This window comes from Stegastes partitus, unplaced genomic scaffold, assembly GCF_000690725.1.
Source record: "Stegastes partitus isolate 25-593 unplaced genomic scaffold, Stegastes_partitus-1.0.2 Scaffold1111, whole genome shotgun sequence".
Lineage (NCBI taxonomy): Eukaryota > Metazoa > Chordata > Actinopteri > Pomacentridae > Stegastes > Stegastes partitus.
In genome coordinates, this window is record NW_007578842.1 from 43,381 (window position 1) to 60,937 (window position 17,557).

The following is a 17,557-nucleotide window of genomic DNA, read 5'->3' on the forward strand; positions in this document are numbered from 1 at the left end:
CAGATGGATAAATAGATGGAACAAGGGCGTTTTCCTGTGGCATCCACGCCCTTGCAAATATATATATATAATCAGGATTATTACAGTTTCCTCTCTCGGGTGTAGTCTGCACTGACAGACTACAGTTGTAGCGCCGTCGTGCGTGCATAAAAAACTACAGTAACCAGTTTACCCCGCGAAGTTCAGTCATCCGCATTTTTTCTGGATGATGTGCGCAGAAAAATAGGGCGTTGTGGAGACTCCCTCATTCATTCGCAGAGAAAACTCTTGTTCTTAAAGACGCAATGTATCCGTAAGAGAGCTGGGAGGGAGAGAGAGAGAGAGAGAGAGAGTGGGGGGGAAAAAAGCGTTTTGACTTAATCCGAGTCAAAGAGCAGGTTAGGTTAGCCCCAATGTGCGCAGAGAGTAGGCTCTGCGTAAAGACCCGCAGACTCCAGTGATACGCTCAAATTTGACAGTGACTACTTTTAAAGCCGCCCAGTCTTCAGACCTCTTAGATCGCACACGCGTGCAGCTCATTAGGAGTTTGATTAAGAGCTAAATCGATCTCTTGCGCACAATCAGGAGAAAGTGACATTTCCCAGAGTTGTTTTATTTTTTTTATTTTTATTTTTTTTCTCCCCTTAACAGCAGCAGCCTGTTTTTGAGGAAGAGATGGCAAAGTTCTTCCGAGCTGCTATCATGGGTCCACCAGGATCAGGGAAAGGCACGATATCCAAGAGGATTGCGCAAAGCTTTGGCCTGCAATATCTGTCCAGTGGCCACTATCTGCGAGAGAGCATAGCGGCAAACACAGGTAGGATACATGTGTACATGTGCTGAAGCCCAAACGTCAATATTGTGGTGTCAACAGGAAGAACATGCCTGCAGAAAAAAAAAAAAAGTTGGTGAAGCGCGTCATTTTCTGCGCTGCGTGTTTTTATGTTTCACGGTCCTCATGTTTCCCCACTCTTAAGAGCTCTCTGATTGTCAACAAAATGTAAATATAACGGAGGGAAGTTTCAGGATGAAGCGTGTGAACATGTTTGTGCTTCCTTTAAGCTCATTTGATAAAAAAAAAACCCCTTCAGCCCCCAAAACTCCACAATGCCAAGAATTCCAAAGACTGCAGTTTTTATTAGATTTGTGTCTGGTGGAGTTTACTTCCACAACTGTCGAATAAGGTTTTATTCCACGTTTAAGTTTTCACCATTATCATTTCCTCAAATCTCTTAAACCGCTGGTTGCTTCTCTCTTAACTTCCTCATTATAGCAAAGCAACTGGAATCAATTTAAATCCCAGCATGTGCCAAGCCCATGTATACTGACAATAAAGTTGAGTTCAGTGCAGAGAGCTGGAGTGAAGAAGCCTGAGTGCTTGGCCAACTGAAATGTTTGAATAAGGTTATGACTTGCTGGATAGACTAAACCATTTTCCAAGGTTTTCTGTACTTTATAAAATCAGTGAATTCAAGAGGCCTGTTTGTGTGAGGAACTGTGCCCTGGCACCAGCATTTCTGTAATTATCCACAGTCGGCCCCAGCGTTTCCAGTGTAATTTAAAAAGAGTAAGATGGGAACAGCTACTTATGTTTGCAGGGATGGCAATTTAGGTCAAATACTTTGGATCCAACAGTACATGCCTTGCCTTTGTTTTTCTGCTTTGAACTTGAAATCCGGGAGCAACAGCAGGCAAGCATAGTCTATCTTCACCTGTGTTTTGTGTATCAGAGGCAGGGCTGCTGGTGAAGAGCTACGTCGAAAGAGGCATGCTGGTGCCTGACCATGTGATGACCAGGCTGATGCTGCCCAGACTGGAGCAGCTGAGCGGCCACAGCTGGCTGCTGGACGGTAAGACAACAGTGTTTCCGTTACAGTGTCTACGCTTTAAAACTTAATTCTACTAATGCATTTGGAAAAATAAAACAGCTTTGCATCTGTCTTGATCATGTCTAGTGAGGGAATGTGTTCTTAATAATGCAGTGTCATGGCAGTGGTAGGAGCTGCCAGCCATCCCTTATATCTGATTGGCCGCCACAGGTGCCACCCCCAAAGGCCGGGCCATCAGGCAAGCTTGTTTTCTTTTTTTTCTCTGCGTTTTGAGAAACATGACCATAAAGTACCATATGCCCCCTTTACTTCAGTGTGAGGCCGTGGTAAAGTGAACTCTCCGTTATCCTACATCTGTGAGTAATTAGTGCTCTGAGGCGTTGAGCCCACTGCCAGCAGCTCCTGACTGTTACTCAACTTACAGTAGTCACAGGTGGTTCGCTTCAGATTCAAAGGAAAGAGTCCCACAAAAGCAAGTTTAGATTTTTGCGTCAGCAGGGTCAAGCAAGTTCCCTGTACTCATTTGATCTCTTTTGCAGTTTATGATTTCATCATACTCAGTGCCAAACATCAGTCTTTATGCCAGACTTAAGCAAGGAAATGTTAAAATGTTTGTCTTATGATGGATCAGATCACTGTGGTGTAACACTACCAGCAGTTCTATCACATACTACATGTCAGCATGTTGATATTTTTTGTGAATGGATTACATAATGATTTGCATATTCATGGAATTCTTATGTAATCCATTCACAAAAATTAACAATGTACATATTAATGTAACACTGGCATGAAACTAAAGCCAAAACCATTCTCTCTTGTTGCTATGCTCTGATCTGAAATTCAAATACCTCAAGTAGCAGAAGCAGGAGTTTCACTGTTTCCGAGTGATCAATCGGCAGATCGTTTTTGTTTTTTTTTTGAGGTTAAAAATTAGCTACCATCGTCCAGAGAGATGCCAAACATTGATGAGACCAGCGAGTGAGCATTAAACACATTTAAACCTTGAAACACGACCAGTAAACAAATAATTGAGCAAGAGAAGAGGGAAGGCAAACAGAGGTTCTGCACACACACACACACACACACACACGTGCCTCCCTGAATCCTCTCAATCATGTTTATCTCATGACTCCGATAGGCAGAGTTATTAGCGACGGCAGGAGGTTGGTAGAATTCACAATTTAGAGTTTTCAAATGTACATGCTATACTTGTTTCTTTCACCTTCCCACATGATAAGAAGATATCTCCTCCAGAAGTCTCTCTCTCTTTCTGGCGCAACCTTTGATTGGTGGCATCCTGTCACTCATTTGTGGGCAGCATGATACTTTGTTGGTTAGAGAAATTTCACAATGCTTTATCGACCAGACAAAGGAACAAGCCAGTTTCCACTCTAACGCAAAAGGAACCAATGAACTGAAGACGAGCCCAAATGCACGCATGTCGAAATGAAAGTTTAAAAAAAAAAAGTGTTTTTGAGAAATATAAGGAACCTACATGAAGAGTGAGCTCGCTATGTGAGCTAACGCATCCCATGTGTACTTGAGAAAGACACTGAACACTCACTGACTCCAGTGGCAGTATCCTGTCGGTCACCTTGACCTCTGACCTCCAAGTGGAGAGAGGTGGAGGACTATGGTCGGCCCTGTCAGCCATTCTGTTTCCATTGCGGTCTAGGAGCCATCAGCCTAGACTGTGACGTTTACTTGGAGCGTGTCAAAACAACAACAAATAGCGGTTAGTCCGGTTCTATGAGCATGTAGAAAATAGAAGCCTGTATGGTGGCTCTTATGTTGGATATGGTGGTGTTCAAGAGGTGAACACTGCTGCTCTATGAGGACATCAAGAAGGCAGAAAAATGGCATTTGTCATCCTGTACGATTTAAACCAATCACCACTGAGACCTGCACAGTATTTTATGTTGTAGGGCCAGGCAGTTCTCCACTGAATGTGAACCTGAAAGAAGTTCTGCACAGGATGGTCTTGTGATCTGAACACATTTAAAGGTTCAGGCCACTCTAAAACACCTAATGTGTCCCTGCAATGAAAACCATAAATTTACTGTACAAGTCTGGAATAGAAGCTTAGACGAAATACTACAGCAACTAAGTCGGTCAGTCGGTTTCTCTGTTGGTCCAGACTGGTCTCCCGACCTGTCCCTCTTCCTGCACCAAGAAGTTGAGATGTTTTGGTTTTTTTAAATATTGAAATACTTCAACTAATAGTCATAGATGGATTGCCATGTGTATGCAACGGATTGCACATACCTTGGTGATCATCAGCAGGTCAAAGTGTTCACTTTTCAAGCCTTGAAATATGGTAAAATATTCATATTCTCATAGGTTAATCGTAGCAACTGGACTTGCTTGAGTTTCTTAAAGACGTTTCACTTCTTATTCAAGACGCTTCATCAGTTCTGACTGACTAGTTGGGAGTTCCAGATACTTATATCCTTATGGACCCATTAACACTTGAGTTTCAGTTTCAATTGGGGGTTTGTGGCTCCTCCCCCTCGTTGTGCGAGTTGTTCGTGCTCCCCCCTGCCACAGTGGGGTTCCTTAAGGTCTTTTGTGGCTGAATTTGGTTTCCTCTTCCTACGGGGGAGAGATCTTAGGACTGAAAGAGTCCTAAGTCCTCCTAACCTTGATCTGGATGACTGAGAATCTTCAGACATAAAATATTCATACAACTCCTCAAAACAAACTGAAATAACGTTACTGAGCCTAACATCTAGCGCCATCTTCAGGTCAAATTTTCTATCTGTCCCATATTATTATATTATATATATTTTTTAAAAAAGCAACAATTTCCCTGAGGTTTCTACCAAACTGATCAATAAAGTTCTATTCTATTTAGTTTTTTAGCTTTAAAACAAATTTTCTCAGCTGTATGAAAACATGTTGGCATGCAAAGTAATTCAACTAAAAAAGGCGACTACGGTAAACCTGTCAAACATCGGTATGTTTGTGTTTCCATTATTCACATAAGTAATTTATAAAGTGTCCAATCACTGTACAAGTCATCTCAGGCCACTTTACAAGGTAAGATATTAACCCAGAGACCTGGAGAAACACAAGCTGAGCTACACTTAGTGACAGTGGGGAAGAAAACTCCACTCTAAAGGTACCATAGTGGGCCTCACATGTCCCCACAGTGTGCCGCACAGTTTTTTCTCAGCTCCAAATACTGCAAAGATGCTTCATTTCACCATGACTGTATAACTCGTGGTGTTTCTAAATGGGGTTGTTTTGCTCTGAAAACCAATGAGCTGCTTCTGTTCCTGCCCCCCGTTAGGAAGAACACTGTCTGTGTCGTAGCTGGATTGGTGAGTTTCCTAGTACCTGCTTACTCGCTTGTAAAACTAGGGGCGAGGACTGGCAGAAGTAAATGTCTTCATATCTTAACAGCTTTTATTTTACACCTCCAAGTTTATACCAGCCACAAAACACAATAAAAATGGATTCTCACCACTCAGGACCTTTTTAACAGGGAGAAGTCTCTGCCTCAACCATAAGTGTAGCTTCACAGAGCTGCTAGTGTGACTGTAAGGGCCTGTCTTCTTGTTGCTACTGGTGGTTTATTCAGGCTGTGTAACTGACAGCTTTGTTTTCACAGTAAGTTCATTCACAAGTGCATAATCCAGTTATTATGTCATAAATCATTTCACTGGAAAACTGGAAACGGTGTCAGTCCAAGTTCACCCTCTGTCAGCCACTGATATTGGCAAACTTTTAAACAGGAAATTTCAGAGTGTAAGAGTGTGAAACGGTGGATTATTCCTGCTTTGTAAGTCTTCCTCATGGTGCTGATTTATACATAATCTTGGCACGTATGAATTCAGTTTTAAACGTACAGTCGTCCTCAAACGTATTCATACCCTCCCATTAAAGAAGGAAAAATACAGCTGTCACTGAAATACGCTGAAAATGACAAAAGTAATAATAAATAAAAATTTTATGAAAATCATGACATTGCTTTTGAATTGTGGTTCAACAGAAATATAAACTGATGATGGGACCCGTAAACTAATATTTTATTGAACAACCCTTTGAGCCAATCACTGCAATCAAGTGTTTTCTGTAACTCTCAAATCAATTTTGGCCCACTTATTTATTATTACTTTTTTTCATTTTCTAGTTATTTGAGTGACTATTGTGGATTTTGCCTTTTCTTTAATGGAAGGGTATGAAAACATTTGAGGACGACTGTAGCTGAGAGTTAAAGTAACATACCAGTGTATATGACTGTCTGTCTTTTCCTGGTTGCCGATGCCTCACACGTCCCTCCCTCTCTTCCCTCCCAGGTTTTCCTCGCACACTGTCGCAGGCTCGGGCCCTCAACAATTTGTGTCAGCTCGACTTGGTCATCAGCCTCAACATCCCCTACGAGACCCTGAGGGAGAGACTGAGCGACCGCTGGATCCACCCAGCCAGCGGTAGAGTCTACAACATGGGCTTCAACCCGCCCCGAGTGAAGGTGTCAGAAATCTGGACGTGACAGTATAGTTAGATTACGACACTATATGCAGCAAAGAGGAAAATGAATGTGTTGCTTCAGCGGGGTTGTCGAAATGAAAGAGTGAAAGCAGATGAGGGATTGTGTGTTTACTCACTACTCCGCCCTTGTGCGGGACAGCAACACTCTTGCTGCCCGTTGGTTCACTTTTCTAAACTCCTAGTTACCAGATTCACAGATGTTAAAACAGATTACACCACAAATGCCGAACATATAAGATAAACATGATAAACTCTGACATTTACAAAAGAAAACATGTCCAATATGCAACTTACAGTAGTGTTAGGTGGAAACATGAAGCTACCAGTGCACAGTGTTCCAGATAGTTTCAGTTTAAAGTGAAAAATAAATGCACAGAATTAATTTTGAGTTTTTCAACAAGGGAGAAAAAGAACTTGTAGCATGTTTCAACTATTTAATTTAACTTTGATTATGGAAAAAAAAAACATGAAACGCAAATGATTATTCATAGGATAGATGTTAATAATGTCTAAAACTCATGTGGAAAGCACATTTAAACAATACAAATTATTTCAAGCATAAATTATTGCACTAAAAGTCATATTGTGAAAATAAGTTTGGTAGCACTAGAAAAGAGGATATGGTGATAACGGTGCATTATGTTGACTATAACATTCAAGCTGGTTGCACTTCATATATAATTAATATGCGAGCGCCTTAAGATCAATGCATGGATATTAATGTTGATCCTCTAAATGCAGTGTGCAGGCAATTTAGTTGTTTTATTATTTATTTTACTGAGCTGTGACGTAATCCTTTAGCTGTAAGTTACCAGTGTCTTGAGTTTACCTTTTTGTTGCATTGTTGTGACCTTGCCTTGCCCCCCCCTCAGGGCAAAGACGATGTCACCGGTGAGCCGCTGATTCAGCACGACGACGACAAGCCCGAAGCTCTGATGGCCAGACTGAGACACTACAAAGACGTGGCGAAGCCGGTCATAGACTTGTACAAGTCAGTAAATGCTTCACTTTTATGATGCACACTGGTTTTTACATGACAACAACCATGTTCTCTAAAGAACCACAAATGCTTTGGTGCATTTTCTGCAAGCAGCAACATATAAAAATCAGAATCAAGCTGAATTGGGAAAGACAATTCATCCATCCATTATCTATACACCGCTTAATACTCACTCGGGTCGCGGGGGGCTGGAGTCTATCCCAGCTGACTCAGGGTGAAGGCAGAGGACACCCTGGACAGGTCACCAGTCTATCACAGGGCTACACTTAGAGACAGACAACCAAGCACACTCACATTCACACCTACGGGCAATTTAGAATCATCAATTAACCTCAACATGTTTTTGGACTGTGTGGGAGGAAGCCGGAGAACCCGGAGAGAACCCACGCTGCACGGGGAGAACATGCAAACTCCACACAGAAAGATCCCGGTGGCCTCACCGGGACATGAACCGGCGACCTTCTTGCTGCGAGGCAACAGTGCTAACCACCGAGCCACCTTGCAGCCCTGAAAGATAATCTACCAGAATAAAAATCAACTGGTTTTAATATAACTTTGAAGTATTGTTGTAATGTTATTATTACAGGTAAATGAGATGTTGACACTGAAAAGCAGTGCATTCTTGTTCAGTGTTGCACACAGACAATCAAAGTCCAGTGTCAAACAAGAAAACAGATGTCAAAAGAGATTGCTTCAGTTTTTTCACTTCTAGAAATTTTGAAGCTTTTCTTAGATGTCACGTATGGTTCTCTGAGATAATTACATTGGTTGCAAATGATTTAACATACCTATTTATAACTAACCTATTTAAAGGGCAACTGCTTTTGTAGCCCCAGAAGAATGTGGGTCAAGTGTGATTTTCTCAAATATTAAGTAGTGGCATGAGAGTCCAAAGTCCGCAAGCCTGAAAATTAAAAGAATCTGTAGAAAAATGTTAGAAAAATGCAAGGGTCACCTCATTTTAGTCGCCTGCTCCTGACCTCTGCTTCAGCTTTGAGGTTGCATTAGCTCCTGCCTACGTGACACACCTGAGTTATACTGTGGACATGTCAGGAGCTTTGTGGGGCTTTGTGCACAGACTAGAAAAGTCGATTCTACTCCATCCATCCATCATTTATTTAAATTTTAAACTCTCTTTTGTGAGATCAACAATGCTCTAGAGGAGGAATGCTAACTTGTTGGACTCTTTTTAACATCTAGAGACTATAAAAACTGCATCCAAAGCCTGTTTTAATTCTTATTTGTTCACCCTTCTTGTTTCCTTCTCACTCAGGTCTCAAGGAATCCTGCACTCATTCTCTGGTACAGAGACGGACCGGATTTGGCCTTACATCAACTCTCTCCTCAACACCAAGATGCACACACAGCCATCAGATGCTTGCCAAAGCCAGACACCCTGACACTGCTCTGAGAGAGAGAGAGAGAGAGGCAGCCACGGAGACAGGAGGAGGAAGGAGGAGGAAGAGGAAGGAGGAGGGAGGAAGGAGGAGGCAGGATGACATCTTTTCATGCTGGCCTCATGTCAGCTTGGAGCTTCCTCGTTAACGGCGAGGTTTCGAAAAATGGACTAGGACACTGTTCAGCACGTGTGTGATCCAATCACTAGTTGGTTTTCCAAATGAATGGTTGCATGCAAATATTTCAGGAGCTTTATACTGAAGATTGTGACGAATTCAACATGATCGCAAAAAAAATGCTCACATCCTGCAAGGCAATATCAACACGCATCATTTTTTTTTTTTTGTAAATCAGAAGCACTTATTTTCACATTTGACTTTTTGATTTTCAGTTTATTTTTTCTGTTTTCGACCTGTTCATTGTGTAGATTGAATAATGAATCAGGGATTCTCTTTATAGTAACAAAACTACAGAGCTGATGGATCAATGGAAGCCAGACATTGCGAGGTTTGGTCACTCAGAGCATTGAATACATGTTTACTGTAAAGAAAGTAACATGCTAGTCAGAGCAAACATGGGTAACGCTTCTTAAAAAATCTGATATATATAGTTTTTTTTCTTCTAACAATAACAAACACTATCACATTTTACTGCCTCTATAAATATACTGTGTGGGTTTTTGCCATTTTTGCCATAACTTCACAACTGTAGCTTTCACTGTTTTGAAAACGCACAAATTTCAGTCTCGCCACAACCATAACCCAACCCGTTCAGCATGGTATCACATCTTAAACGAGCTTCGACAGATCATCCTTTGGGTACTTTTTTTTTTTTTTCCTCCTCAAACTAGAAACCTGAAACCACTTGCTTGCTGGGTCACCTGCAAGTCACGATTTCATAAAGTGGTTTTCAGCTCTTCAACTTTATCAGCGCAGCGTTTCTACAATATATCCATCACATACACAGACAGACCATTTGCACTGTATAAACTGCTATTCTTTACTTTAATGCTGGAATGCTGCCGAGTTTTGTAAGAGTTTTTGGGCGCGGTACAAGCAGGCCTCGCCGTCGCTCCGCGTCACACCGGGGCTGGGATGAAGACCGACGCCTTCGATGTTGTTAGATTCCTTTAAATATAAGACTGCCTTGAGATTTATGTCATCAAAACATTATATTTTCGTTAAATTGTCATTTTGTGTGCAGCGTTTGTTCAGCTATAGAATACTGTTGTATGATAACTTTAGCAAATAAGAGGTCACGTTTATGACTCTGACCAGGATGTAAAGGTGTTTTTTGTTTTTTCCTTCCAGATTGTTTGAATATAGAAATCAGTTATCGGATGAACTACTTGTAAAATGTCCACCTTTGCTTTGCAGCTTTTTATTTTTTATTCTGAGAAGTGATAAAGCTTGTCATTGCCTCAAGCACACTAGCGACCAACATGTGCAATAGAACAACCAAGACCAAACAGGATGTTTTTTTTAGTTCTGGCAACACTGACATTCCAGATTTACAACTTTCTCGTCAGTTTTGTATCACCTTAATTGATTATAAAATAGTGTGAATTCAGGGATTGGCCATGGGCAACACATATGGAAAACATTTTCCATTAGGTTTTCAGTGATTTTGTGTATTTTCCTTATCTGGGGGTCAAAGGTTATCGTGTGTTGCATGCTGTACATTAGATTGTGAGGTATTTTGAGTTGACTCAACCAAGATGGGAGACCGAGGAAGAAGAAACCGAATCTCAGCAGCAGAAGTGTGACGTCTATTGATGTTGATTTGATAAACACGTCTGGAGAGTCTGTGGAGAGCAGCTGATTTACTCTGTGGTTTCTGCTGCGTCGACTCTATCGCTGGATGCTCGGTGTGTTGTTGTCGTCGGGTGAATGGGTGCGATGCGAAAGCGTTAAACTGTACATAACCACAATACACTGCTGTTATGTAACACCAGTGATTTTTTTTTCTCCCCTGCCCTGTTCATACCATGCTGGCTACACATATTACATTCCAAGAACAATAAAAACAAATATTTTCCCATGCCTGCTTCCATTGTCTGTGTTTTTCATCTAATACTTGTTTTGCAACATTTTGCACCTACTTCTCAGACAGTTTATTAGTTTAGGGCCAGACAGCATTTCACTAATTCACACTAAGGTGGTTATAGACATGATCTCTGCACGTAGGAAGCTTCAATATTTCTTTCCAAGAAACCAGCAAACACCAAAGTTGCCTTTCTGTCTTGCAAACAGACAAAATAATGGAAATGCTTTGCCCCTCCCTTTCGTTGCTCCTTGATCTTTCAAATCATGTGAGAAAAACAGGAAGCAGCAGGAGGGTGTGCAAACTTATGCACAAAAGCAGTGGTGGATATTTAAAACATGCAGTGGAAAACAGACACACACAGGCAGGCAGGCGTGGATCTGCATCTCCTCCCTTCTTGTCTAATCCTGTCGGATCAGTAAATAAAGCCCATGTGCGTTAGAGCTTGGGTGAAACTCCTGCTCCACTTTCACGCATTACAATCTCATCTTCTGTGTTTACCTTTGACAGGAGGTGCAGGGCAGCTTTTGCATGCGAGAACCATCACAAAAAGGCAATATTATCAATGACAGTGTGTCCAAAACCTGAAATGCAGCACAAGGGGTGACTGGCAAATGTTTTTTTTTGGGGACCCCATCTAGTTGTTTAGAGTCCACAGTTTTAAAAAATGAATACATTTAATACTGGAGCAACCACTAGGGTGGATTTTTTTTTCTAAATTACTGCAGTTCTCCAAAGAGGTTTTCTTCAGCACATTCCCGTTTCTGAACTCCACTCCTGGTTTTCGTGTTCCAGGACGCGCCGACAGACGCAGTTTCCACTGAGCAGATCCGTACACATCCTCGCCGCTGCGCTCTCCTCGTTTACGCACATCCACACCTTCTACAGATCTACCAATCGCCATCGCAGGACCGTGTTTGTTGATCATACGCCAAAATGTGATTATACGATGATGCTGTTGCCCGGTGCAGCCATCTGTGATTTTTTATTTTTTTTCCCCCGACAGGTGAACTCCGAGCCACGTAAGGAAACCCCCTGACAGGGACGGCGCGTCTCGTTAGGACGTTTAACGCTTTTGACCTTTGACTGGCAGCGAATGACAAATCAAAGGTCGGTGTGTGTGCGCGGAGTCGGGGTTCAAAGCGCATCTCCAGCACGGCACAACGCGGCGCTCCCGGGAGAATGCTCGAAAGCGCTCTGAAAGGTAAAAGTCATCTCCTGGGTTTTGTCATTTTGATGTGATTCGTGTTTTTGACTGGCTCAGCCTCCCCGTGCGAGGATGGAGAGAGAGAGAGGGAGAGCATCATGATCCGTGTGTGGATGTTACATAATATGAAGCTACCTCTGGAAATTGTTGTGACCACTTCCCCCCTCACGGTGCGTCTCCGCTCGGTGGACGGAAGGGTTCCATCAACATGCACTTGTTCCAGGGAGAAATCTGTTGTTTTTTCTCTCTCTTCCTCTCTCAATTATGAGACAAATGGAGCTAAAATGCCAAACTTGTCTCTGTGCTGTGGGCCTATGTTTGTCTGGATGCGCACAGGAGCATCATGAATGACATCATTTGGGTTATTTTTGTCAGTGGTGTCGATTTTTTTTTTTTTGTACATGTGTCATGATGTGATTTATTCTGCCATCGCTGTGTCTGCATGATTAATGGCATCTACTTGATTAAATGCACAGTGTGAGAGCTGCCACTGTGATTTCAGATGGATTTTTCTGTCAGCTGATGATGTCGGGAATCGCATGTCAGGATACCAGTTAAAGGCGCATGGCACTTTTACGCGCAATCACGTTTAAAAGCCAAATTTCTCAAGTATTTTTACATAATAAAGCAAAGACACAGCCCTGATTTTATTATTATTATTATTATGTGAATGATATGCTTCTTCTATTTCCATCGACAGTATTACCAGAATCACCTGGAGCTGGCTCTATGTTAAGAGGACAGCTCCTCTTTTCCTGTCCAATAACGCAGCGTCACATCACCAAGCGTCACGCACATCACGTGAGCAGCTTAACACGGCTTGGTGTGGCTTCATGTTCTGATCATGAGCCACTGACTCACCTTTTGCAGCAGGATGGTTTGGTGGCAGAGTTTAGTGCATCAACAACACATGCACAAGCAATTTTATGCACACCATATGGAAGAAAGCATTTGTAATCTCTAAAAACTGCAAATGCGCAGGGTTTAAGCCTTTAATGCCAGAGATCTGTAACTAAACAGGTAGGGAATGTGTTTCTTGTTCAGCAGTGTTTCAACAAGATAGATATTTTCTATGCAGCATGGGTGGCTTCATGAAGTCACTACATAGGACAAAAAAAACCCTGGATTACAGGATTTCTTACAGAAGTCTCAAGGACTCGGCCACCAACAAGTCTGCTGTCAAGCAAATCCAGCGGCTGATGCAGCAGATTCCTGGATTCTGCTTTAACTGTTACGAGGATAATCATTAATCCTCAATCTATGCTGAGGAAGATGGTAAAAAAAACCCCCGTAAAAATAGCAAAGCAGCTTCTTTCAGGACAAGAAGTCAGTATTATGTCACAACGATGCCATCAAACAGTTAAAATGGCACTCCGGAGTAGATATAAAAGCTTTAAATGAATTCTTAAAAAAAAGAGTAATGTAAACAAGATCCTGGAAAGTCACAATGAGGACTCCTCCAATGTCATTTAATATTCATCATCGATGCCAAAGTCAATATAAGAGCATGAGAGGCAGGTTTGAACAGGTGCTCGGTTTGTTTTGTACATAAAGGTGTCTTAGAAAAAACCTGCCCTCAATATCACTACAGGTCGCTGAGCCAAGTGCTTCGTTAGCATTATTTCTGGCATTTACTTATTGTTGTGAGTCAGTCACCCATATTTATACAACAGCTGCCCCACGTCCATGAAGGTTAAACTGAGATCCATAATACAGTATCTAAAAATGTTTTTGGAATAACAGACAGAGGAGTTTTAACCCTATTCAGGACTTTGGGGGTCTTTTGGACCCCAGGCCATTTGGTTTAGGTGACAGGTATTGTTTTTTTTTATTTTTGAAGATTTGTTTTAAATGTAAAAAGAGGGACATTTGTCATGCATTTGGAACCAAAAATATGTCAACTTATCAGAACATTTATTCAACATAGTATAAAAGTCTATAATGAAAACCAATAAATATTTTGCACATATTCTTTCTTGGGGTCCAATGGACCCTGAAAGACCTTCTACGTATGGCAACATGAAAGTCCTTAATAGGGTTCATGCAAATAATGCTATACTATGAATACAACCGTTGTGTTTTTCAAAGCTCTTGCTTATAATGCTGCACCCAACAATCGAGGGGTTCAGTGCCAAAACGAGCCAAACCATAAAAACTCTAAAGTTGAGTTTCATGTTTTTTTGATAAGTGTTTATGGTCTGGGCTGCAAGGTGGATCGGTGGTTAGCACTGTTGCCTCGCAGCTAGAAGGTCGCCAGTTCATGTCCTGGTGGGGGCATCTGGGATCTTTCTGTGTGGAGTTTGCATGTTCTCCCCGTGCAGTGTGGGTTCTCTACGGGTTCTCCTACTTCCTCCCACAAGGTCCAGAAACATGTTGAGGTTAATTGGTGATTCTAAATTGTCCGTAGGTGTGAATGTGAGTGTGCTTGGTTGTCTGTCTCTAAGTGTAGCCCTGTGATAGACTGGTGACCTGTCCAGGGTGTCCCCTGCCTTCACCCTGAGTCAGCTGGGATAGACTCCAACCTCCCCGCGACCCTAGTGAGGATTAAGTGGTGTATAGATGATGGATGGATGTTTATGGTCTACTAGTTCTTGGTGAAGTGGTCCAACCAACAGCCCACTAGTAATGTCACAATACGACTTTGAAGTTTGGCTCATAATGGTTTTGGCATGAAAATTTCGTGGCAAACTGGGCCAAGCCACAGGAACTGGTAACCATCATATCGTAGTCGCAGGTAGTCGCACGATTCAAGATGGCGGACAGTGTGACCTTAAGCCTCGTAGGTAAGGTAAAGTAAAAACTTCAAGCATCTATTTCTACCCCATGGTCCTCAAAGGTATCTGTAGTTTCATGTAAACTCTTCAATGTTGTTTAGCAAGACAAACCTTGAATCATTTTTTTTTTTCTCAGAAAGTAGAAAATGTGGTATAGTCCACTTTGGTACTCGGCAAAACGCAAAATTTAAACTTAAATAAGTCATCACAAAGTAGCTGTTTCTATTTCTGGACAGCATTGAAACATATTTGGATGCACATAATGACTCCTCCAACAACCGTGATTTTATTTTATTTTTTATTTTTTTAAAGCAATACAAAATTTGGCCCCTATTTTTCTATAAACCTAGTAAATGTGGTTTGGCCCACTTTGGCACTGACACTCTCAATTATTTCAGTATCAGTCAATCAGATGATTATTTTTTCCAAATATTCAATTAAAATGTGTTAAAAATGCCCATTACATCTTACCCGAGACCCATTTTCTTACTTGATTTGACCAAAAAAACACTTAAGATGAATTCACTATCAAACTAAGAAAAGCCAAAAGCCAACTGTTTCATTCTGAGAACCTTGAACAAGTACATGTTAAACATTTATGCACTGTGAGAGTTTTTTTAAAAATTACCTTTCTCTAAATCATTTTTTAGGAATTATTCGTTTTTTTAATCTCACTTTTTATTGAGTATATACACTTAAAATAGTGTTTTTTGTGATATCTAAACCGCTGCTGCAACACTGCAATTTCCCCTTATGGGATCAATACAATCAATACTCCATCCATCCATCCATTATCTATACGCTGCTTAATCCTCACTAGGGTCGCGGGAGGCTGGAGTCTATCCCAGCTGACTCAGGGTGAAGGCAGGGGACACCCTGGACAGGTCACCAGTCTATCACAGGGCTACACTTAGAGACAGACAACCAAGCACACTCACATTCACACCTACAGACAATTTAGAATCACCAATTAACCTCAACATGTTTTTGGACTGTGTGGGAGGAAGCCGGAGAACCCAGAGAGAACCAACGCTGCATGGGGAGAACATGCAGAAAGATCCTGGTGCCCCCACCAGGACGTGAACCAGCGACCTTCTTGCTGCGAGGCAACGGTGCTAACCAACAGCCCCAATCAATACTCAAAGATCGATTAACATAATATAACCACATTGGAATTGACTTTGCAATGGCTTATTTGATGTATGTTATGAACAGTTGTTTGCTCACCTCACTGAGATCCAGACTTCCTTTGCAAGAGAGAGAGAGCTAAAAACAGTAGAGAGAAAGAAAGCAACAACATCAGACGAACAAAAGCACAGAACATACAGAGAGCGTGTTTTATCCTCATGTGCAAACCTTTGATCTTGCACTGACCTGGCAGAGAGCATGAAGTTTGTGCTGCACCTGCTCGCTGTGTCCTCAGCATGCAGGGCATCGAGCGCTGAGCATTGGTAGGCACGGTTAGGAACGAGACAGGAAGCTCCTTTTTGCGACAATGCAGCGGCAGCACGTTGCGTCCGGTTATGGCGGGGGTATCGTTCCTCTCTTTTGGACATTCCGTTCCCGCTGTGCTTTGAGCTCCCGTCTGCTCTCCTAAAAGAGTTTCCCAGGCTCATGTCCTCTTTTCAGAACCATGCAGGGTTTCTGTTGCCAGGGGACAAGGCCCAGGAAGGAAGCATGCCATCGCTGGTCAGTGTTTTGTCCTGCATGCACTCGGGGTCATAACACAAAAATCAGACTTAAAGTGGCAAATTTGGAGCTAAAATTGCAAATCTGCTGGATGTTATTGACATCACAAGGAGGCTATTGACATCCAAGGTTGCTGTTAAGTCGAGAAGAGACTGAGAAAATTCAGAGTGAGTTTCCTTGTTCTGACAAAGCATGGTGCTGTTGTCTTACAGTGCTGATGGCAAGGCTCCCTCTTATTTTAATCTGATATTGTCACAAGGCCAGGGGTCTTTGTTCATTTTTAGTGCTGGACTCAAATGAGAAATTTGCTCTATTATGGTCCCAGACTCATTATTTGGATCTTATTTATACAAAAGAAAGCAGGTCGTAGCAGGGAGGCTTTGTAAATTAACTCAGCAGTTTCTTGCAACTCTGGGGATTTTAATGATTTAAGCGAATGACACTTAAAACTTAAAAACACACTTTAAGCCTTTTTAAATACAAACAGTCATGGTGATTTCAGACATCACATGAATAATGTGTATCTGACTTGCAAAAATGTTCAACGGTAACTGAAAATGATATTATTCATAATCAGAAGTTTAATCATTTGAGTCACCTTTAAAGTAAAGTTTCCATAAAACAGAGTGTTTTCTACTTTTAACATCTTATTGCAAGTCTGATATCTCTGGGATTTTTTTTTTTGTCATATTTGGTTCGAATCAACAACTTAAAGACATGAATGCTCACACATTGTGATGGGCAATTTTTTTTCCTCACAATTTTCAGACATTTTATAGATATGAATTAAAAACAAATAAATAAAATCAGCAGATTCTTAGATTATGCAAATAATTTCGATCGCTTCCGAATGCTGATTTTGGAAATTTACAATTTTACAAAATTGCAATTGATGCAGATAATATTCAGAAATATTACTAACACATGCATAATTCTAACTGGACGTGTATAAATAAAAAGAAGAAGATCTTTTTCACTCATTTCCTAAATGGGCATATCAGAAAGTGTAATTGCATTAAAGGTTACAGACTTTAACTATAATATTTTAATGGCTACACTACTAATAAACTGAGTTTAATATATCTGCAGCACCATTATTAAAGCATTCATGCTTTGGAATCAGTATCCAACACTGATATGC

At 41.4% G+C, this 17,557-nt stretch overlaps 1 protein-coding gene across 1 annotated transcript; it reads left to right on the top strand.

The window, feature by feature from the left end:
- Positions 1-236: 236 nt before the first annotated feature.
- On the top strand, positions 237-10,743 carry ak4 (adenylate kinase 4). Its single transcript, XM_008296215.1, has 5 exons — positions 237-796; positions 1,710-1,829; positions 6,113-6,285; positions 7,178-7,296; positions 8,579-10,743. Exons 1-5 carry the CDS (start codon positions 655-657, stop codon positions 8,703-8,705), a joined length of 681 nt encoding a protein of 226 aa, XP_008294437.1. The 5' UTR covers positions 237-654; the 3' UTR covers positions 8,706-10,743.
- The last annotated feature ends 6,814 nt before the right edge of the window (positions 10,744-17,557 follow it).